Here is a 24,605-nt window from a genome sequence, read left to right as displayed (position 1 = left end):
AAAATCTTACCAAACATTTAAATCATAGTGTATAATGGAAGAAGGAACGTGTGAAAATGATATAATACCGTATTCTGCTGTAGACATTGACCAAGACTGGCCTCAACTGCCTACACTCAGCAAAGGCTATCTGAAGAGAGAGAAGTTGCTGAAAGAGAAGACACTGGTGGATGTGAAAAAAAGAGTTAGGCAGACGGAAAGAATGATCAAACCTGCTGTGGAGAATGCTACAGCGGCGAGCAGCACAGCTAAACAAGCTGAGGAGTCTGCAGATGCAGTGGCTAAAGTAGGCTGAAGTGCTTAAACTATTATATTTGTTTTTTAGTCATTTTTGGCTAAAGTTTCTGTCCAAATGACAAATAAGCAAGAAAGTAATTCATTCGAAGTATTAGTTGGTAATATTTTTATGCTATAGTTCATTCTGTTAATGTCATTGATTAATGTTACATTGTGGTTATATAATTTGTCGATATAGCACTCTGAAAGGCAATTTAATCAAGTCCCTTAAAGGGTTAGTCCACCCAAAAATGGAAATGATTTCATTAATTACTCACCATCATGTCATTGGACACCCGTAAGACTTTCGTTCCTCTATGAAGATGTTTTCTGTTGAAAGCTGATGGCTAAGAAAGGCTTCAGATAGGCCTCCATTGGCATTCAGTACATTCCCACTCACACATCGATACAAAGTCCATCTCACTACAGTGGCTGTACAATAATGTTACAATGCGACAAAAATAGTTATTGTGTGCACAAAAATCAAAATAACGACTTTATCCACCAAATTATTGACGTGAACTCAACGCATGCGCAAGAATATGACGCAGATTCGCCATACAGATACATGACCCGGAATAGGAGGAGCGCCGCTATCGCCCGAGTTCACGTCCGAGACCTACATGGAAGACAATAACTTGGCGGATAAAGTCATTATTTAGATTTTTTTTGCACACAAAAACTATTCTCGGTGCTTCGTAGAATTATTGTACAGCCACTGTAGTGAGATGGACTTTGTAACAATGTTTTTAGTGCCTTTTACGGGTGTTGAGTGGGAATGTACTGAATGCCAATGGAGGCCTATCTGAAGCCTTTCAACAAAAATATCTTCATTTGTGTTCCGAAGATGAACGAAGGTGTTACGGGTGTCCAACGACATGAGGGTGAGTAATTAATGAAATCGTTTTCATTTTTGGGTGAACTAACCCTTTAACCCCCAATATGTGTATAAATAATGCATTGCCTCAAGAAGCTGGGACTGAAACAAGAGCTGATGGGAACTGAAAGACCTGTTATGTTTTTATTCATGACAGGATGCCAAAGCGTCTCTCACACAGGGGAAACGGGCAAAACATGCATCTGGACATTTACGTTCAGCTATGGACGCCACCCTGGAGCAGTTGACTGAGCTGGAAAGCCAAGCTGCACAGAAACAGGAAACCATGGAGGCAGAAGAGGTAAACAATTTGGCATGGAATTGCCCATGTTTGTCTATTTTGCTTGATCCTCTGTGTCATTATTATTAGAAGTCAGACTTCTGCAGGACATTCTGTACCAGCGGCCTGTTTAGGGATTTCAGACATTGCAGTACATGCAAAAAACCTGTATCATTAAAGTATTAAATGTGATAATGATCAGCAATGCCCAGATTACAGTTTTTCTCAGTCGCTTTGGTACATTTCTCGAATCAAACTCACAATTTGCAAAACAGTAAGTGCATTTCTCAAAACAATTTGTACAAATAGCAAAACACCATGGATAACCTGCAAAAGCTGTGTCAATGAACATGTCAGTGCCATCAGAATGACAAGTCCTTGTGTCATTGTGTACGGATATGACAGTCAGATTGTTTAGTCATGTTGTCAATATAACAATTTACTCTGGAGGGATGTTCTGATGGAAACTACGGCTAAAGTTTTGATGACAGTTATTGCAAGAGAATGGAAAAGATTCAAATTTACACTCTTACTGTTTGTACTGTATTTTATTGACAGAACATGTCATTGAGATACAGAAATGAAAAGACAGAACTGAATAGCACCCCAAAAAAAAAAATTAAAGAAGAAATGTGAACATAGGAAAAACTGTACAAGCGGTTCTATAGAAATATATATATATGTATATTTCTATAGCACCTGCTAGTTGATGTTTCATGAGAAGCACCTTCGTTAGAGAAAGTCAAGATTCACCTGGGAGCAATTTACCAATTCAGAACAGATTTAGAAAAAAGTCTAATGGACATATAGAAAGTATAGGAATATGCTTGACATATTATGATAACTTGTTCAACCATTTTGCATGTAAAGACTTATGCTATGAGCTTGTGCCTAGATGTTGTAGGGGGTGAGACAATTCAACAGAGACCCAATATAATACATTTTGATCAACATGACATTAGCAACTGATAATGTAGGAAACAACAGAGAATTGTACATAATGATTGGCATGGCTGTACCAAAGCATTTGCAACTTGTTCAAAGAAATGAGAAACGGCTTTTTTGATGTGCACAAGTGACACAATGATGTGAGAATTGAACAGGTAGTTTTGAGAATTTCAATTCTGATCTGAGAAATGTACCAAAGCGACTGAGAAAAACTGTAAGTGACCGAGGAGGTTGTTTTTGCATTTCCATGATGTTAATGTGCCATTTCTCCTCAGGACATGTTTTCTTCAAGGGGTGTGATAGACAACATGGAGACAGCCAAGAGTCAGCTAGAGTCCTTTACAAACACACTAACTGTGCTCCTTAAACAACTGGGTAAATACACAATCTTATTTTATGTATTTTTTTTTTTATCCTCGCATCCCTTATCGGAGATAAGCTGTTGGGAGGATGAACAGATTTATTTTATTTTATTTTATTTTATCCCCACAACACTATATAGGGAAAGCTGTTTTGAAGGATGGATTTTGTTTTTTTTCTGCCTTTTTTCAATTTTTATTGATATGATTTAATAATAAATGATTAATTTAAAAATCATGTTTTTCTCCCATTAATGTTGGCAGAAACTAATGTGGCGCTGGAGAACTATGACCATATCTTGAATGAGACGGCAGCCCGTCTTCGCGTTCTCCAGGGTGCTGTGGAGAGTCCATCTCTCACCGGAAAGATCCAGAGCCTTCGCAGTGCTGCAAATGATCAAGAAAAACAGCTGCAAAATCTTGAACAGAACCTGCAGGACATACGAGAAGAAAGAGACAGTCTGGCAGACATTGCCCAGAACTTGCCAAAAACATGCCCACTCAAAGGGCACTGAGCTGGTGGGAGGAAGAAGTCTATCAGTTATCTAGTCTTGTTAGTCACCACAGAAAATCTGAATCAAGGAAAGCTATAGAAAAGGGGGAACAAATATCTGAAATCCCCCTCTTTATTCCTCTTTCAACTATGTCTGTTCAGAAAGCAATACTGAACATTTAAACGACACATTAAAATGTAAATTGTTTATTAACATGCATTTGCTGTGAAGACAGAGTGGCTTTATTTACGTATTTACTCTAGTGGTAAGAATTAAAAATGCAAGTGATTGCATTTATAAACTAGCACTTTGAATTGAAATCACCAGTAGTTAAACAAAATGTCAGCGTGGTCATTATTATGCTTCTATATAGAATAACATGAACATTAGGCTTGAATATTGACTGATATGATATGACATTACTGTAAAGATATGGTCCTTTTTGGCCACTTGGGGGTGCCATCTACACACAACAAATCTTGTTGTACACTGTCCTGCACATGAGTTTGAAAACTGAGAATTTGGTTTTAAAGTCAGTAAATTGAGATCAAATAAACATTGTGTGTCATGCTGCTTTAAATAGTGCGATCATACTTTGAACATTAGTGTGTTTACTTGTGAGTCTGTTGACATGCAACATTACTTATTTAATATCTAACATGGCATATTAAATATTTATTTTTGTGCTTATTATCCATCTGTTCATAAATTCTTGTTACAAAGGAGATTGGCTGAATTTTCCATTATTTGGAATATATTATCAACATGGATGTCTGTGTGGCTATTGTTTGCTTCTTTTCAGTTTTGATAGATCTTGGCTTATTATTATCTGCTTCCTGTGAAGACTGAGCTTTTCATCTGTTATCTAACCCATTCACTGAGCTAAAAACCTTTAACTGTTCTTAACCCCATTCAACCAAAGACTACAGACACTCAGATCTCATCCATTTCAATACAAAGGGAACCGATGTTTATGTCAAAAACAGCAAACCAAACTTACTAGTTCACACATTAACACACATTGTCAAGTCAATTGATCAAGCACAATGATAAAGAATGCAGCAGTAATTGTGCGAAATGAAATGTTTCTGACTGCAGGTCAGAGCAAAGATTAAATCACAGAAACATTTCTAAACTGAGAGTTCAAAATTAAATGAGAACAATAGGAGGTAAGAAAAAATACTATATATTTGTATTTAAACAAGAGCGTGAAATGGAACAAGTGCAATATTTGCAGCTCTGTAAATGCAATAAGATATGTATAATATTTATTTTAAAAAGTACTTTAAATGGGGAGTTGAGCACAGCCGGAATAGAAGGCCTGGAACCATATGCTTATTTAAAAATTAAATAAAATGTTTTTTCGTTTTGTTAAATAAAATAACTTTTCCTGCTGGGGGAAAACAAATAAACAGCTCAAACCAAGCTGGTTGACTGGTCTTCCCGCTTGGTCATAGCAGATTTTAGAGGGCTTTTGGACACTTTAGATGGTCAGACTGGGAAATTAACTGACCAACCAGCTAGTCACCATCTTCAATCAGCCATCTACACGTGTTTGTTAATTCATTATATATATATATATATATATATATATATATATATATATATATATATATATATATATATATATATATATATATATATATATATATATATATATATATAATTGTTTGATAGGGAAACATTTAATCTACTTACTACAATGAAATATAATATAGGCCTACAGTACAGTTTTCCTTTCAGCCTGCATTACCTCTCTTCACCACACGATGGCGTTTGTGGCTGCATTCCTGGCGGGTAGTGAGCGCATCACTGGGAGACCTGCGCGGCTGCGACTCTAACCAGCGTGAGATTCCCTCTCGTCTCTCCTCATAACCGACGCCGAGCGGTCATCTATCGCCAGTCTCTCCTCTCTCTCTCCCTTCGTTACCACCTCTCGACCGTACCAGCATGCCTTCCAACCAGAATTTACAAGGTATGTCGTTGTCGCCAATCTGTTTTTAGAAAACCGATGCTTTTATTCACCGTTATACGCACGAAGCCTGTTTTTGTTCTGTGCGCGTGTGTGTGCGTCGTTAGCGGCCGACTGTTCTTATCTCATGCCTGCAAGTGCACCAGGCAACCTGGATAAAACATCCAGACGGGTGTTTAACGGTCGCTATGTCTTATTTTTCAGGCGGGAAAGCCTTCGGGTTGCTCAAAGAACAGCAGAGGGAGAAGCTGGAAGAAATTAATAAGGTAAATAAGCTAACGTTGATAGATAAAATTGTCTTAATCTTGAAGCGAGTTTATTTCGTTGGCCTGAAACGCCTCCATTCATTCACTCCCCTTGTGTTCCCAAACGCTTTGTCTGTAGATGTTAGAGTTTTTTATTGTTATTATTATATTGAGTCCTTTCTTTGTCGTGGTCTCTGTTAAATGTTATTTCGGACAGCAGCGGAATTGTTAAGCTCGATTTTTTTTCAGTAGCATGACCTAATTTAGTTAGACAGCTCGACCACATTAAGCCGCAGATCATTTCACAACCCAGAGCAAGGCTGTGTCTCAACCTATTGAGCTGCCTACGAAGACAGGATTTTCTCCATTCTCACGCACGAGACGGTGAAAATGATACAAATCCCTGTCTCGGTAACTTTAGGCAGCTAATTAGGATTTGAGAGACAGCCCAGTTCAACCCGCGCATGAGTCATCCAGAGCGGCGTTATATTTTAAAGGTGTCCTCTCTAACAGATAGGCCGTCAGCCATTGGTCGGACAAACAGATAACACACGCCATTGGTTTAAAGCTACACTGTGTGCATTTTTTAGTTTATTCTTAGCTAAAAACACTTAGTTCTTTCAAAAATGTATGTACTCATTAATGTATATTTACTTCTTTCAAGTAATAAAGTATTCTCGTAAGTTTATAATATGCCATTGAAAATACATACGGGTGAGGGTTTCGAATGCCGGTCGCCATGTTGCCTCTCCATCTTGAAAGTTCATTAGCCAAAGAGGGACATACCTGTAAATTCAAGCTTCACTTTTCACGTTTTAACACTCAATGGCAGTCATGAACGAGGTTGAACTGGAAGCCATGTTAATCTTGGACTAAATCGGCCACCGTAGGAGTTAAAACAGAATCGGAATTGAGAGGATCAGAAACTAATATTCACTGGATTGTCATATACCTTTGCACTGCTAGATGGGGGAAAATATCACACAGTGTAGCTTTAACACGTTTTGAGTGGATGTTCAAACAACCGTCACAGTTTTTATTATTGTGGAATCAACATAAATAAATGTACTATGAACATATCAGGGCTTGACATTAAGAAAGTTTACGTGCTTGTCCTGCGGACAAGTGAATGACAGATTTACTTGTCCGAGTAAAAAAATAGCGTATCCGGATATTTGTCAACTTTGTGATATTTTTACCTTTTTATAAAGGACATTTACCTATTATTAAATATAGACTATGCTTCAGCTTTAGATTCTTACATTTTATCAATAAATTAAACTAGAATAAGACGCTATATGGCTGTTACCAATCAATTTAAATAATTTACACAGAAAAATGAACACTGCATTAAATAATGTTGAGATACTTTTAAGTATTTTTGGAATATACAAATAAGAAAGGTTGGAAAGAATGTTTAAACATGAAACTAAACTGCCAGTAGGTGGCGCAAGTGACCGTCTTAATGAGTGAGTCATTGAGTCGATTGGTTGAAAGGGCTGAATCATTCAAAAAAAAATCCACTTGTTCCGAACAGTGAAGTGTTTACCAGCGTGAGTGCGGGACATGTCACACATCAGATAGGAGCAATAGCAAGTCCCAATGACCCAGTCAATCCCTAAAGCCAGGAACACGCCAAGCCAACGGTCGGCCATCGGGCAATGTTGGGCCATTTTTGAGCATCGGCAGACTTAGTTATTCCGGTGTGTTTCACACAGTAAGCTCTAGTCGAACCCAGTCGGTGAGAGAGAGAACTCTGATTGGTTGTTCAGATTAGCGAATGAATCCATGTACGAGAATAAGAGCAAAAGTGATTCAAGCAAGCAAGTAAATGAAGACCGAATAGACATCTTACCCGAGAAACACTGCACAAATATTTTCACAATAACATGAACCGAGTAGACTAAAGAACGTGATCAGCGTGATTGGATAATATTTGCATATTTAATGAGCTTCAGTTCCCCTTTCAGTTCACGAGGGAGGGGAGGTTTTGAAAGCGGCAACCGAGATGATTCTGTAGATGATGCTTATTATTCTGTAAAGGCGGTGTTTTGCCACATGATGATGTCAAGATTGAGCATTTGCTGGGCCTGGCGTCTATAAAAGCTTTCCTTTGACTTATAAGGAAGTTTTCATCTCTGAAATTTACAGGATAATCTTATATTACTATGACCTTTTATATATATCAAAAGCTCAAGGGAAAGTTGATTTCTCAATTCATCACCCCTTTAATATACAGAGTCCAGTCCTACATTTCTAAATTAAAGCTTCACTTGGATACCCGTCACATAGGGAAGATAAGACTGCCGTAGTGTTCTTTTCATGCTGACTTTAACATTGAAAAAAAATTACCTACTTAACCTTTAAGTAACAAAGGGTGTTTTAAACAATCCCAGACCTTTACGAAAATCCCATGAGGCTTATTTTCTTGAGCCGTGTTATTTTAAAGTTAATATTTAAAATCACCCCTCTTTGAAGTGATAAGAGGCAGTGTGTCCCCCCGCAGCCGGCTGTCTCTGTGCTCTCAGACGGGAAACAGGTGTCTGTGATCCAGCATGAATGGACCCATTATTATGTGGGAGAGAGATGGAGGAGTGGGCAGCAGTGGCATTTGAGCTGCAGCCTCAGCGGCTGTTCTCTCTTGGACTGCAGCTTGTGGAAGAGACAGCTTGGTTTGGTCACATGGACATTTAGAAATGATGAAAAAATTAGGTCATGTTCTGGCCTACTAGTAATGACATCTGGGGCACTTACCTGCACATTGTGTACTGGCGAATCTCTGGAAACGTGTCAAGAGCGTTACATTTCACATAAAATGGTCAATTCTATTCATTATCCATTTGAAGACATGATTAGCAAGATTTTTTTTTTTTTTTTTTAAATGTGACTGACATGAAAACAAAGTCACAATTGAAATAAATCAAATTATCATGACTGAAAGGGAAATTCACTATCTGTTTTCTGAATGCATTTTATTGGTCTAACTGTAACTGTTAATGATTTATCCATGCATATGCTTCTTCGTGGAGTGTTTGGACTATTAATGAGGCCAGTTTTGTTTTTGAAACACCTTTGTCTTCGTGCTTGCTGACCACATCATAACACAATAATATTGAATATTGTGATATTAAACCACTCAAAATAACTGCAAGTGAGATTCCTTCACCATGACAGATGTGTTGATGCTAAATAATCTGATAAGAGCTCTGTGGTGACTGTGAATTACAGCAAACCAGTGGAAAGCAAACTGTGTACTTATCAAACAAAGCAAACTCACAGTAGAGTTTTGGTGTGAAGGAATATTGATGTGTTGTCGTGACTGAGTTAGAAGGCCGCACTCAAGCTCTTCGTCTCTCGACTGATTCTCACAGCATTTTCATCTTGCTGATGAGTCATAATTAAATGTTCAAGGTTGAACATTTGCTCCTTGGGCACATATAGATGCGCACACATGCTGTTTGCTTTTGTAAAGCCTTCACTTAGTCAGCAGCATCACCCACCACCCGTAATCAAAATTCTCATAAACGCACCCACACACACTGTGTGCTTGTCCTTATACCCATACACACACTCTCTAAGGCTGATAGCGAAGTCTCATATCACACATGTGGATCTTTGATTTACAGGAATCTTGTCATAGATCATTAACAAAGATGTTAGAATTAAGCAGCCAGTGTTTTCGATTCTGCACTGGTCGGTTTTCTGATAACAGGAGGACTTTGGAAGTCCCTTTTGTTTTGTTTCTCTTTACAGTTAGCTCTCTGCGTTTATCCTCTTACTGACACCAGTTCTATTAAGTTTTTGACCAAAGCCTGTTATACAGATAAAGGGTTAGTTCACCCCAAAAAGAAAATTGTCTCATTAATTACTCTCCCTTATGTCGTTCCAAACCCATAAGACTTCTGTTCATCTTTGGAACACAATTGAAGATGTTTCTGATGAAATCTAAGCAGTTTCTGTCCCTCGGTTGACAGCTATGCAAATACCATTTTGACGCTTCAACAAGTTTACAAAGAGAACGTAAAATTAATCCATATGAATTGACCCGTTTAGTCCAAATTTCGTGACCATTTTATACGATTAACAGATTTAAAGGTCCCATTCTTCGCGTGTTTTCGAAGCTTTGATTATGTTTACAGTGTGCAATATAACTTGAGTTCATGTTTCGGGTAAAAAAACCCAGTATTTTTCACACAATTTACTTATCTGTACAGCGCTGTTTCCTCTGTCCTAAAAACGGCCTAATGATTTCCTTGTTCTATGAAGTCCCTCCTTCAGAAATACGTAATGAGTTATGATTGGGCCAGCGCTTCCCGTGTTGTGTTTGGACAGCAGCTTAGCGCACTTTGCCCGGAAAGGTCCCGTCTCTTACCATAACGGAGAGATGCAAGCGCTGAATGCGTGCTCTTCTCCACGTGGGAGAGCAACAAGACCACGCCCCCTTTTTTGCGTGTTCTTGTGGGCGGAGGGTTAGTCAACAAACAGTTCTAGTGACGTCATTACATCTCTGCACTTCCTGCTGTAGTCCAAACCGGCCGTTCGCTGTAGGCTTTGAAAGGGAACTTCTGTTAAATAAAATATCTCGCTTGACATTGAACTTTGAGCTTTATAATTTCACAGGTATTATTTATGCTCTAACAGCAACATTACACACTAACTAAAGTTTGAAAGATGGAATCGCGAAGAACGGGACCTTTAAGTCTTTTAGTCATTGATGAAAACAATCCTTCTGCCTCTTGCTCACTCTCTCTCCTCTCCCATCATGAGTGCAAACGCCCCCGCCGCACACAGAAAAAAGGGGTGTCTGATCGACCAAACAGAAGAAATGATTTCCCCGTCAGAGAAAGTAGAGCCTCAGAGCATGCCTACCTAGTACATAATCGCCATAGACCAGTGCTAGTTTGAAGGTGTTTACAAGCCGGACATAAATTTTCTGGAATGATTACTTTGGCAAGCTGGTTCGAACTCTTGATATGAACTTACAGTTTTGGCCCGATTATGTTCAAAATTCTATCACGCCACACCAGGCAAACTTGAAAAACAGAAATGCTTCCCACATAACCTAGAAATATTAGAGAATTGTCTGAAAGTTAATCCAGTCTGAAAGGTTTTCTATGTGGAATTGCTCTTTTTTTATAAGATATTTAACCAGCGTGTTCTGTTGTGATATTTAAAAATCCTTAGATATTTATACAGACCGGAAAAGACATACCAGGTTCATTGGCACGCATTAGTGGCTTTCGCACCAGGTAGTTATAGAAACTAGCCACCAGGGCAGCCTTCAGAGAATTAATATTCCCTTAGGATAATTTTCCTGGTTGCATTCGCACCTCCAGTTGGAAATTTGATGTGGCGTAATCCGTCACGTGAGTCCTGCCATTCTGGTTGTTGTGCGGCACTCTTGACTGCGCTGACAACAGCTTAGCCATAGCCTGAGTACAGCTCTCACATACTCTGTTTTTATTTGTTTATGATCTGTTTAACAGTCCTGCTTTATACATTATTAGATAGAACTGTTAAACAAAGTAAACACCATATACTGTATTATAGAGTTTGCCATGTAGTTGATGGCTAATGTTGCAAGCTGAGCAGAAATAGATATTCTGTTCTATATTCTAGACCAATTTTGTCATACCATTTTCCATATGGTTCATTAAAATTAATCTTAAAAGGGGGGTAACAATACATTGTATATTGAGATCTAAAAATGGCACAATAATATCTTTGATTAGAGTTAGTTTTACCCAAGTGGCAACCTCCCGCAGTTTCTCTTGAAGCCAATACGGAAGTGACTTGAACTACAATTCCTCGACTGGCCACTAGGGACAGGCTTCAGAAGGGAGCAGAATCTCATTGGCTCCATTTACACTGCATGGTTCAAGTGACCCAATTCCAATTTTTTCCTCTCATGTGGCACAGATCGGATATGACGTGAACATGGAAACAGGAAAAAACGCATGAATTCCGATATCCTCAGATCGGGTTCAGGCCTCACTCATATTTGGTAATAAATCAGATATGATTCGGATATGTGCATTTGCGTCTGCCATGTAAGCGGTCAAATCGGATATTCCCCAGTAAATGTGAGTCGTTAAAAAAGGGACGGAGGCGAATGACGTCGACTCAGGTGGACACAAACTGCAATTGAGATCTCCTCTTTTTCTCCGCCTTACGACTAAAAATGTGTGTAAAGCAAAACATTGAATAATCATTTCGCCTGCATCCATTGCATATCGCGCCGTTTTACTTCCTTTTCTGGGTTAGAACGTCTTGGGCTCTTTCGCCAGTGTATAGTTTATGCAAATATCGGATACGGGTCACTTTTACAAGATGATGTAAGCAGGTCATAAAAAAAATCTAATATAGTCACCAAATCAGAATTTGCATCAAGACCTGCAGTGTAAATGCTGCCATGTTAAAATGCCCAGATTTACAGCAGAAAAAACGTGTTTACAGCTTGGTACAAATTGTGGTTTTGGTCTTTAATTTTGACCTTTATGACAACCGTGAGAGGGTGAATTGTTTTATAACTCATTCGTTTACATTATATAAAGCCTTAAAGTTCTGCATAATTAAGGGCGTGGCCACTTTGACAGGTGGATAGCCATTTATCTGCTGTCTGTTAGACATCGCTTCACCTCAGCTCCGCCTACGTCCTGCCTCTTTGCCCATTTTGATCATAATGATTATAAATAATAAACTGTCAAATTTTTAAGGTATTGGTACCGACAGACATTTGGGTGGGCTCAGCCCGCTCCTGGCTATGCCTGGATCCGGCCTTTTCCTAACTATTAAACTAAAATCTTTCCCACTTCCTGCAGTGTGAACATGCCAAAAAGCAAGTGCTGCTGTCATTAGTTAAATTAACTATGAAAAGGTTCCTCTGGTGTGAAAGCCCCTAATGAAATGATCTTTTGAAGCACATTTCTAATCTAGAGAATAAAACTACATGGTTGAGAGTTTGCACTCTGTTTACTCTCTCAACTTCAACCATGAGAAAGAACAACAGTAATCATTCATCCACCCAGTCTGTTCCAGTTAGAAATCATGCTCTCTCTTTCACTCTCTCTATTTACAGGAGTTTATGGAAGATCAGAAGTACCGGGATGAGGAGGATTTACCAGAGAAGTTGGATTCTTTTAAAAGTAAGAGTTGCAAACTAACGGATAGTTGAAATGTTTCTCTCCAGTGTTTATGTGCACAGGTTTTGTGTGTACTTTGTGGCGTGAATGCTAAGAGAGCTTGTGTGGGTGTCTGCGCATGTGTGATTGACTTGCTTTCTCCATATGGTCTAGAAGGAATGTGCGTGTCTTGCCCCCTTGTTGTTGTTTTAGCGCTAAGGGTTTTGGACATGTGCTTCTTGTGGGAGAGGAAAATAACGGTGTGTGTGTGTGTGGGAAAGGACAACTGGAATGTAAACGAACAGTCCTCTGAGCCTTTTTAGTCAAAGCTTAAATGTGGTTTTGCTTTTCTCTGTGAAAACCCTCATGCAAACTTCAGCCACCTGAATCCTGAAGTCATCATCTTGCTCTTTCTAATGCATGGGTATATTTGTGGCCATAGCCAACAATACATTGTTTGGGTCAAAATGATTGATTGTTTTTTTTTTATGCCAAAAATCCTTAGAATATTATGTAAACATCATGTTCCATAAAGATATTTTGTAAATTTCCTATGATAAATAAATAATACAATTATTATTAGTAGTAATATGCATTGCTAAGGACTTCATTTGGACAACTTTAAAAGGGTTTTTCTCCATATTTAGGTTTTTATTTGCACCTTCAGATTAAAAAGAGAAATTGTATATCGGCCAAATATTACCATATCCTTACAAACCATACGTCAATAAGTGATTTATACATTTCAATTTTAAAAAATAATTACACACACTCGCACATATTGAGGGTCACTGTGCTCAGGTCAGACACAATCCACGCACACATTCACCTGCTGTCTCTCAGGCTGTGGCACATCCAAACGTATCTTGCAGCCAGTGCTGCTTTCTTTCACTCTCCTAATATTATCTTTTATTTGTTCTACTTCAGTCATGATTATAAAGTTATACGGTAAAAAAAAAAGTACAGTATCAACAACTCTAATTTAACTCTAAAACAAGTGGTGAACATAGGGATGCTCATTTCGGTTAATTTTCCCGACTGACAACCGATGCTCATTAATCGATTATTAACCGGTTAGATTATAATATTGAAACTATAATTAAAACTATAATGTATGGCGGAATAGCACTTCTGAGAGTACTTCGACTCGGCGCTGTAAAAAGTCCCGGCTGAAACATCCTTCCTTACATCTCCCCCTCCCCCCTATTGACTGAAATAGGGGGGATTTTTCAGCCGGGACTTTTTACTGCACCGTGTTGAAGTGCTATTCCGGCATACAATATAGTTCTCCTTTTTAATCCGCTTTAAAAAGCGCCATGTTTTATTTTATATCACCATACTTGATCATTTAACTATTAGTGTAACTGTATTTAAATAGGGAAAATGTGGAGGTGTTTGGTTACTTTTAACTTGATCTCTGTTTGGTACCATAGTAAATGAACTGGGCTTAATGGGCTAAGCTAAATGCTATCAGAATGTCAGCACGTCAAAAATAATCTCCTGTTTTTACACTTAGATCATTAAGGGGTAGGGATGGGTACCGAAACCCGGTATTAAACGGGCCCCGGGGCTGAATTTTGAAAGACCGTTGTATCGATAAGCTGGGCCGTTATCGGTTCTGCTTTCGGTACTTTTGAAAATACACGTGACGAGAGAGAGAGAGAGAGCGAGAGAGAGAGCGAGAGAGAGCGAGAGCGAGAGCGAGAGAGAGAGAGAGAGAGAGAGAGCGCAAAACGACAGCCCTAATGAGTGATGACGGAGGACAGAACTAAACATTCAAACATAGCCTGGTTATACTTCACACTAGATTGTGATAATGTGATTTTATTTTAGATTTTGGTTTCTTTGGCAAAGATTTTGGCTTTAGATTTTGGAAAAGAATATAATTTTAATATTTATGTCTAGCGCAACTTAATTCCGCTTGCAGCAGTAGCCTACACTGTCATTTCTCCCTATAACTTAAACTGACAAAATCAGCACGATCGGTGATTGTTGTAAAATACAGTCTAGCAACTGCTGGTAAATTGTGGGACACGTTTAATAATAAAAAGAGCGATTAAAAGCACAAAAATGTGCGCAAGAGATTGTTCCCAAGTCGGCGCGCGCGCTCTGAAACAGCCCGCAACGAGACGAGCAAATTATACTTTCGGTTTCACACTCGCGTCTAAACGATCAAATGTACACAAGCATCTATGTCAAAATGACCGGCTTGGAGAGTCTCTTAAACACAACACAATTTGTGTCTAAAATGGACGTTGTTATTATGGATAGTTGGGAGAAAATGTAGTGCATCTGCCTATTATCAGTCGCCTATAGATCTGCACGTCTGTCTTAAAGAGGCAGCAGTGTAAATAAACATGATGATGAATTACTGCGAATTAAACAACCAAATGCAAAGAGAAAATCCCTCACAGCTCTTGAATGAATAACTTCAGCTTTAATAAGCATTAATTTATCCTATCTATGATAAACTATGCAGTGTTATTTTACATTTGATTACTAGAATTCTTCCTGAAATTAAAGCAATGTGTAGACCTATATAATGTGTATCTTTGTTAAGTGTGTGTATGGGGTGTATATATACATATATATATATATATAATGGTAAATCTCAAAAAGTACCGATAAGAATACCGTTAAAGTACCGGACCGATAAGCAGTATCGTTAAGAGTAGTAATACCGTTAAAACCTTAACGATACCCATCCCTATTAAGGGGTCATGAAACCCTCTGCTTCAGCAGCCCTCAGTTCTCACCACAGTTTTGAAAAAGGCTATAAAAGTGTGGATTAATCGTTTGTTTCAAGACTCTGGGTCCACTGAAGAGACCTTGTTTTTGATCCATTAATGCATCTCTCATTTATTGTTTTTGATCTCTCTCACTCTTTCAAGTGCCTGTCAATCAACATGTGCTGCTGTGTTAAGTGAGGTATCTTGACATAGGATAAGAATATGCAGACTCATGAATAATTAAGCGAGGCCCTTTTCTCATTGGATAAGGACACGTCAGATTGAACGCATACGTCACTATGTGATGTTGGTACAAAGATTCATTTTAATCCACAAATTGAATGTAGAGAAAAAACAAATGGATGGTAGCATTTACTTCTATGATGCTCAACACTAATAACTATATTAAAATCTCAGAAAATTTGGTTTGGGGTTTCATGACATTTTAAAAACATACTTAAGTGTATCCATTTTATACTGTACATTGTTGTGCCGGGTCCCCTTACATTGAAATCATGTTTCAAAACGGACAAACTTCTCGACAGATCGCTAGTCTCTCTTTCTGCTCTCTCCGACAACATTTTTGTCCTGTGTCAGCCACCGTAGCTTCTCTATATGCTTTGAAAGGGAGGGGTGAATAGTTGCAATATGCAAACCTCACCACTAGATGCTGCTTACATTTACACAGTGCACCTTTAATATCATTTGTAATATCAATTTGTGCCTGTATCTGAAACAACTGTCCTTTTCTGCTGGCATCATGAAATCATTTTACTTTCTAAACACCTGTCTCCATTTTGGTGTGTATTGGCCTCCTTCTCTCGCTCTCTCGCGCTCTAGTCAGAAATACATCCGATTATGGAATAAAATGGGGAGCGGTTTGTGAAGCATGTTGACTTTAGACCCGAGGGACTCTAAATTATTTACTACCAGCCGTTCACAGTGTATACATTTGGGTTTGTGGGTCATTTTCAAGAGGGAGTGATCGGTTAAAGGGGTTAAGTGGTTCTGACTGTTAGAATGATTTCTAGTTAAACAGAGTGAGGGAAAAAAAGGATTGAAGAAAATGACAGAAGTCAAAGGCACAAGGGGCAGGAGATTGCTCTTGACACTGTTGAAATGAAGGCCCTTGCTCACACACAAACACGCATACTGACATTAGTGGGTCAAACGCTGCGGCAAGTGCTCAGACTGTGTATGCCGCTGCCCTAAATCCAGAAATTAAATGAGAGTATGGAGAAAAAGAATATAGTTTAGAATAAAAGGGGACACCATCCAAAAAAAGAACCATTCAGAGAGATAGTGATTTAGTCAGGGAAAATGGAGAGTTACATTTAGGCAGTGTCAGTGCATTTCGATGGACAACCTCTCTTGCAAGCTCCGTTTCACACACACTTATTGAGCTCGGGGCTGAACAGGCTGCGTTTGTGTTCGTTGGGGGCTATTGTAACCCTCTCCTTCCCATCAGCCTCCTCTCACGGTGACTCCGTTACATTTTCAATGCATCCACTCCAACAGAAGACACATTGTGAGATTGAAACAACACAGAATGAGGAAGAAGGAGAGGGGATGGAGAGGAAATGCTCTGGAGCTAGAATAATCTAGAAAAATCAAATAGGACAAGGATTCAGATCTGATGCTAGCTGTCCTCATTTACAGATATAGTTTGGCCATGCTTTTTGAAATAGGCCTCATTTTGGTTAATGCTTTGTACATTGTTTTTGCTACATTGTACATTTTTGCATTGTTTTAAAATGACGCTTGTTTTTATTTCAATCCACAGATAAATATGCAGAGTTTGACCTGAACGATCAGGGGGAGATCGGTAAGTGTGTGTGTAGTTAAGTCTGTGAGCGTTAGTGAGGAAGTGTTCATTTGTCATTCCACTGTGTATGCGAAACCATGCTTGATAGATGGGAAACATGAGAACTCGCCTGTAACAAATTAACGGTCACTGTCACATGCTGTAGAAAGAGTGGGAGTGAGAGGTGAAGTGAATCTTTGGACACTGTTTCTGTACATTAAATTTTAATGATTCCAAAAATTGTACAAGCTAAATGCCTATTTTTAATAATTTTAAGTCATCCTAATGTTCCTAGAACCAACCTGAGAAGTTGCTGTGGGGAAAAAAAAGAAATTTGCAATTTTGCATCGTAAAACATGTTTCAGTTTCAATGTCAAACCAACCTAAAATTGGAAAATGATTTGAAAATCTGTTATTGGGGTAGGGATGCGCGATATACCGGTACTGGAAAAATACCGGTATATATTTTATTTAAAACGGTACGATATCATGATTTGGCACATTTCGGTATATGCTGCTTTTCCGAAGTTCACCGCTAGATGGCAGCGCGCTACCCCAACTGACCCGAAACAATCGGCTAATGTGACAACAACATAGACGAACAAAATGGATTAAGCAGTCGAATCTCACTCAAGATGCCCAAAACGAATTAATAAAGAGAGGAGTAGAAGTGACATTTGTAATGACTTTGCTTATAAAACTGATGAAGAACCATCAAACCCAGCCAAGAAGCATCTGTCTCTATCCTGACTTTAAGACTTCTGAAGAGATCGACAGGTCAGTGAATCATTCAGGTCAGTGAATCATTCAAACCATCTCATTTAGACATTTATTTTCTTTAACACTGATCAACGCACACACACAGCCTAACATAAGATCGAATATCACAATCTCCAGCGTTCGTTTCAACCAATGACATTTAGATCTCATTATATTTGCACGCGTACTATTGCACTGTTTACATTCGCGTTAGACACCGCCGACTGTGTTTATGTGAATAACTTACTCACTAAAGACGGACATTTGTACATAATTCTGTGTATTTGACTGTTTAAGGAAACTTAATGTGTAATGTGCGAGCGTGACTATACAGGCGTGTGTGTGTGTGTGTCGTATTCTCATATCTCCTGTAACTGTTATTACGAAATGCTATAAAATCTCTTGCGTGTTCAAATGATTTCCGTTATCCGTCCCGAGACGAGCGTGAAATGTTGAATCGGATTGCAGATTGCTTTAGTGTAGTGCGATGTCTTTTGAAACCAGAAGCAATTTGCTAATTTTGAGAGATTTTTGCTGAAATTATTTCTCACAAGAAAGTTTTCAAATGCCTGATTTGATGTGATAAGCTTCGCTGATTAATTTACTAATAAACATTTGTGGTAATTTCCCACTTTATAAACTCAAAACTTGCATAATTGTTCTCATTCGCGTCCAATATACCCGCGCTAATATCAGACCTTGTGGTATCGATTTAATATCGGTACTTCGGTATTAGATTGTGGTACCGTACCGAAGCCAAAATTGTGGTATCGAGCCATCCCTATTGGGGAAAAAAATAAAAAAATTCCATCAAAATACAAAACATACTAAAACATGTAATATAACTTTGTGGCTGATGTAACCACAATGTAGATGGGGATAAATAACATTAATGATATTACTAAAACAATATTTAAAAATTTATATTATGATAAATGATTAAAAACATAGCTCAGTTTCACTTTTGACAATGCATTCAAATCTTCAAACAAATTGAAATCCTGCCCTATTTTCCACTTCTTTTTCAACCAGAAATGCATTTCTATGCAAATGACAGGCTTGCCCACATCATATTTGGAAGAAAGTAGCATAGGCCATCATTCCTGATTGTGAATCCAAACAGCTGAAAGTTTGTGCCACAAAAATGGGGGCACTTCAGAGGATGATTCATAGTATACTTGAACAAATGTGTAGTTTGTGATAGCAAGCATGTTTATATGAGAGAGGCGTACTGTACAATGTGGAACGTAAAAATTGAATACACAATGAGGAAAAAAGTCTTTGAAATCTATCCATTAATGCAAATTATGTGGGTAGATGAACAGTGACTGTTCTGTGTAGATCTGCTTTCTATGGCAGTAAGTTTGGTGCTGTATCAGCCCTGTTAGATTCACACACCCAGCAAAGATCACACATATGTGTTGTTGTCTTCAGGGTGTTATCACATGTTCATTATTGTTAAACACAGTGCAAAAGTTGAAATGCATTTCTGTGAATGTTAGTGTTGTGCCACACTACATAAATAGTTTGTTTTAAAGCTACACTGTGTAACTTTTTTTAGTTTATTCTTAGCTTAAAACACTTACTTCTTTCAAAAATATATGTGCTCGTTAATGTATATTTACTTCTTTCAAGTAATAAAGTATTCTCGTAAGTTTATAATATGCCATTGAAAATACATAAGGGTGAGGGTTTCGAATGCCGGTCGCCATGTTGCCCCTCCATCTTGAAAGTACATTAGCCAAAGAGGGACATACCCGTAAATTCAAGCATCGAGTTTCGCGTTTAGAGGGGGGTGTTGTGAGGGGGATTGCCATGTTAATCTTGGACTAAATCGGCCACCGTAGGAGTTCAAACGAAATCGGAATTGAGAGGAACAGAAACTAATATTCAATGGATGATCATATACCTTTTCACCACTAGATGGGGGAAAATATCACACAGTGTAGCTTTAAGTAAATGGAGATTTTTGGATGAAGCTGACCACTGTTTTTTTTTTTTTAACTTGATACCACACTTCAAGCAAAAAAGAAAAGTGAAAACAAAACGTAACTCAACAGCCAAAGACATCAATCTGCATGTGTACTTGGACTGCACATTCCTTCAAAAGGGTTAATGATAGATATTCAACAAATATATGGGCTAATGGTCTAGTTAATTTACTAGTTAATTCTTGGACAACTAGTCAGCCATGCCATCTTTATTAGGGCTATATCTGTCAAGCTGTTAGTCTGTGTGTAGTAGTTTTCTGTATGTATGATGGCTGTATGTGTTCCCTTTGTAGACATGATGGGCATGAAAAGAATGATGGAGAAGTTGGGTGTGCCAAAGACTCATCTGGAGATGAAGAAAATGATCTCGGAGGTGACGGGGGGCTGCAGCGAGACCATCAACTACAGGGACTTTGTGAAAATGATGCTTGGCAAGCGATCGGCTGTTCTCAAACTGTAAGTGTGTGTGTTTAAACCTGTTTCTGTGGTTTGTGTATGTTCTTTCTAAGGCTGCACCAACTCATCTGTAAAATCTAATTTTTGCAATCCCTTACATACAGAAAAATCTACTAAATACTAACTACTTACTTTACATCAATAAATAGTCTGAAAGAGTGCATTTTTATGATTACAGTATAACTTTAATGCTGTTTCACCTTTTTATTTATAAATACAGCCATATTAACAACAGGCAAAATACATTTACAAAGCCTAATGTTTTCAAACAGAAAACATAAATAAATTAAATTTGTCTATCAACTCCACATAAATGGAGTTGATAGACAAATAACGTTAATGGCACGCTTGTATGCAATTCTCAAAACGTTTATAGGTGAATCCAATATTACAAAACCAATACCCGATTATGGGAAAATGCTTCAATATCGGGAAAAATATTGGGAATCTGAAAATATAAAATAAATATAAATAAATAAAAAATGTTTTTTGGCTTAAAATATCAGGATACATATTGAATCGTGACACGAGTGTATCATTACATACCTAATATTTACAGTAAGTTTTTACAAAACATCTCCTTGAAACATTTCGCATAAATTTTTTTTATCATTTTGACCTATACAATGTATTGTTGGCTATTGCCACAAATATACCCATGTGACTTATGACTGGTTTTGTGGTCCAGGGTCACATATTTCTTTGGAAAAAACATATGGTAAACAGCGGGGGACAAAGAGTGAGCTGCTCTTAGCAGAACAGAGAACAGAGCTTTGATAGATGCAGAATTTGTTTACTGCCTTTGACATGTTTTCCTCAGCGCATAACATGCATTGTATAGTTATACCCTTATCTGTTTTAAATGTTAGAAAGTCCCACAGGTATTTGCATTTTGCATATTCTCACAACAAACATCTTATTAAACTTCACAGTCCTCATTGAACGAGCGCCGGTGGGCATATGCACGTCCAACATTTTTGAGAGCAGTAACTGTAAAGGCACTATTGTTGGAATAACATTAATTTATAAATAAAATCTATTAGTATTATTTATTAATATAATTACTAGGGTTGGGCATCGAGAACCAGTTCCAACTTGGAACCGTTTAAAAAATAACGATTCCATTAGAATTGTTTAGAAAATTTGTTTTCGGTTCCGATCATCGGTTCCAAACGCGCAAGTTTTGGTTTCCATGGCCACCTGATTTCCAGTGTTTGCGCGCCCGCTTGTTCTTTTAGCCCCTGAAGCCCGGTAAACGCCGCTCTGAAGTGTGGATTTATTTCACTTTTAAAAAGCCTGTGTCGGCACAGTGCAACTAGTGTTGTCAAAAATATAGATACTGAAATATCTGAAAAGATACGATAGCCTGCTCAGTTTCTACAGTATCGATCCCAGCTGCGCCCTCCTCTCCTCTCCTTCTCTGACCGACAGCGAGTTGACGCGCAGCCGCATATTCTCACTCAGCCCGGTTAACCCTCTGAACACGGCGAACGCGCGTTCTGCTGGACTTTTCCTTACGACAGCGTGTTAGTGTTAGTGTGTGTGATCGGTCTGAATTTCGCGCGGGATTGCACATAATTCTACAAATCCCTCAGATTTCAGGCTCACATCTGAAGCGCACACACACACATACCGTAATAAAGCCCCCTCTGACATACAAGTGCAAATGTTTGCTTCTTTTTCCAGCTTATTATTGGTCAAATACAATCAACCAAATTGTCAGTGCACATTTTGAAGAGTATTAATGTAAACACAGTCATAAACAGTTCAGGAAGAAATGAAGAATGAGTAACAGGAACAGTGTTCAGGATCCATGAGTGCGGCAGTTCTTAAAGGGACAGCAGTTATTTGTTAAGTTAAACTACAAAAAGACAAACGATCACACTGCTCTTGACTGATCAACTTGTGTAACTTTAATGGTTTTATATGAAACGATTTAATTTTTTGCAAAAAACATTATCCTATGTTATTTTAAATTTAATTAGCCACTTTGCATTTTTTAATTCAGTTTCTTACCTGAATGTTAGACCTACCTGAAAAAATAAAGCAGTCTATTTCATTTATATATTTTATTCTATTTTATTTATTTGTGCTATTTTTTGTAACATGTTTATTTGTTCTTATTTAATTACTGTTTAGTCGTCTTTTTTAATTAAATTTACCATTCGAAATCAAGCTTACTTGTGCTGTGTGTAAGCTATTGCAACACAATTACCCCGTTGTAAAAAATACATTGAGTTAGCAAATATTTGTGAGAGAATTTTAATAGTAATTGATCAATGTTTATATAGGAGAAAAAGCTTAAAAACTTTATCATATAAAGTGATCTCTTCTTTTTGATTGCCTAGCCTTTCAAAAGACAGACAAAAAAAATAATTATATAAAACATATCTAATTGACAGTATATACAGCGTTTTTCCCCCGTGGTATTGAAAATAGCATTGAAAATTGATGTGACATGTTTTGACTCCACCCCTCAAAGAATCAGAATCGAGAATCGAAAAGAACCGGAATCGAAAGTAAGAATCGGAATCGGAATCAGAATCGTTCAAATCAAAACGATGCCCAACCCTAATAATTACTATGTTTATACCTCATACAAGTTAATATTTTGATTATATTTTAAATGTAGTCCATTTAATGTCTGCATTTAAAATAGCTATTTTTAGGTTTAGAATGTATCTTAACCCTTTTTTTCTTACACAGGGTATCCGCGGGGTCTTGAAAAGTATTAAAAGGTGATAAATCAATTTTGGGAAAATGAAGACCCTTATAAAGTATTAAAAAGTCTTAGCACGGCTTTATAAAGTCTTTATTTTTTTAAAAATATTTTGTTCAAGCTTTGTCAACAGAGTTTGACTCGAAAAAGTATTTATGAATATATTTATTTTCATCCCCATAAGTATTAAAAAACAACGGGGCACTCAGTCTGAGATCGGCTCGGAGCGCGCGCGCGCCAGGGATGGAAATTAACACCGCCACCAGCAAAATGCAGCTGATTTTGAGTTGTGGCGGGTAAACTCGCTTCACCTACTGAGCTGTTTCACCTCTGTAAACTTTGTTCAATGCATGCGATTGCTGCCGTATGTGCGCAGAAGACCAGTCGTTTTCTCCGTCATCACTCGCGTGAAGACGCGCCGTGAGACTCGCGCGCTCTGAGAGAAGATCTGACGCTGTGCATCATCCCAGAGTGCGCACTCGTCTCACAGCGCGCAAATATTGAGTTCTTTCAAGTCTTGCGTTTAAACGGACAAACTCACCCAAGAAGTATGTCAACATGTCCATCTTGATGAGTATCCTGGCAGACATAGTCTGAATATGCCTTAAGTGAACTGTATAGTATGCACAGTCGAGAAAGACGAGCATATCCCTGCATCAGTACCATTTACTGCTACCTTAGTGATGTCCTTATTTAGTTTGACATTAAACAATGCTCTTGATTGAATAGCTTTTGTAAGTTTAGTAAGGATTAATCTTTCATTTAAACAGTTAAATATGCAGTTATTTTACATTTGATTACTTTATTCAATTTCTGTACCTTTCTGCAGGCCAGTACATTATTATTTAATGTAGGCCTACACATGAGTGAGGTCGAGTTTTGAATTTTATTTTTCGGTTTTCGGCTTTGGTTTCTTCTTTTTTTGGTTTCGGCCAATAATTTTGATTTTGGTGCATCCCTACTGACAATGTTCTGCTTGGTATATTGTCAACACGCTTCAAAGATGCCAAAACTAATAGTTTCATTGTTGGGACTAAAAACCATAAAACTGGAAGCCATAAAAGACCACGAATCATCGTGAAAATGTCAGTATTTAATTTAGCCTTGAGATTAAATAAACTGCTTAAGTATTGTAGAGCTTGTAATATTAATTTTCACATGCAGTTACACATTGTCAGTTAAACACAAAAAAGTGGCTGGTAAAAACATTGAGTGGTAGACTTTGAAAAAAAGTTAATTTCCATCCCTGGCGAGTGCTGTCTACGGGTGACGTCATGTATTTTGCGAAATGCGCAGTTAGGTAATGTGTCGCCCTCCATACGTTGTAAAACAGATATGCAATATAAACAATACAAAATTGGCCTACGATAGAGATTTTAAATCTACATTCTACTACGACTGTTTATTAAAGGTTTGTTGACGATTAGAACTTGAAGTGTGATGAGATCTTAAAATATTTTGAGAAGGTCTTTAAAAAGTCTTAAAAAGGTATTGAAATTAACTTCAGGATTCCTGCATATACCCTGTTATAATTTATAGCATAGCCTACATGGAAACATTCACTATATTTGTTTT

The 24,605-nt window shown here is 37.9% G+C and overlaps 2 protein-coding genes across 2 annotated transcripts in view; both read left to right on the top strand.

The window, feature by feature from the left end:
- lamc3 (laminin, gamma 3) overlaps positions 1–3,961 on the top strand; it is a 131,159-nt gene extending 127,198 nt beyond the window's left edge. The window contains exons 25-28 of the mRNA XM_067438629.1: positions 84–286; positions 1,311–1,454; positions 2,657–2,756; positions 3,005–3,961. Of these exons, the coding sequence (XP_067294730.1) occupies positions 84–286; positions 1,311–1,454; positions 2,657–2,756; positions 3,005–3,255 (698 nt within the window). The 3' untranslated portion in view covers positions 3,256–3,961. The remainder of the gene's footprint in view (positions 1–83; positions 287–1,310; positions 1,455–2,656; positions 2,757–3,004) is intronic.
- The window catches only part of aif1l (allograft inflammatory factor 1-like), a 199,637-nt gene that overhangs the window by 167,332 nt on the left and 7,700 nt on the right, over positions 1–24,605 (top strand). Inside the window, exons 2-6 of the mRNA XM_067438630.1 lie at positions 5,147–5,209; positions 5,411–5,472; positions 12,530–12,596; positions 17,085–17,126; positions 20,149–20,311. Of these exons, the coding sequence (XP_067294731.1) occupies positions 5,185–5,209; positions 5,411–5,472; positions 12,530–12,596; positions 17,085–17,126; positions 20,149–20,311 (359 nt within the window). The 5' untranslated portion in view covers positions 5,147–5,184. The remainder of the gene's footprint in view (positions 1–5,146; positions 5,210–5,410; positions 5,473–12,529; positions 12,597–17,084; positions 17,127–20,148; positions 20,312–24,605) is intronic.

This window comes from Pseudorasbora parva, chromosome 3 (genome assembly GCF_024679245.1).
Source record: "Pseudorasbora parva isolate DD20220531a chromosome 3, ASM2467924v1, whole genome shotgun sequence".
Classification (NCBI taxonomy): domain Eukaryota; kingdom Metazoa; phylum Chordata; class Actinopteri; order Cypriniformes; family Gobionidae; genus Pseudorasbora; species Pseudorasbora parva.
The sequence above is the reverse complement of the archived record's forward strand: the minus strand, read 5'-3'. Positions and strand labels throughout refer to the sequence as shown.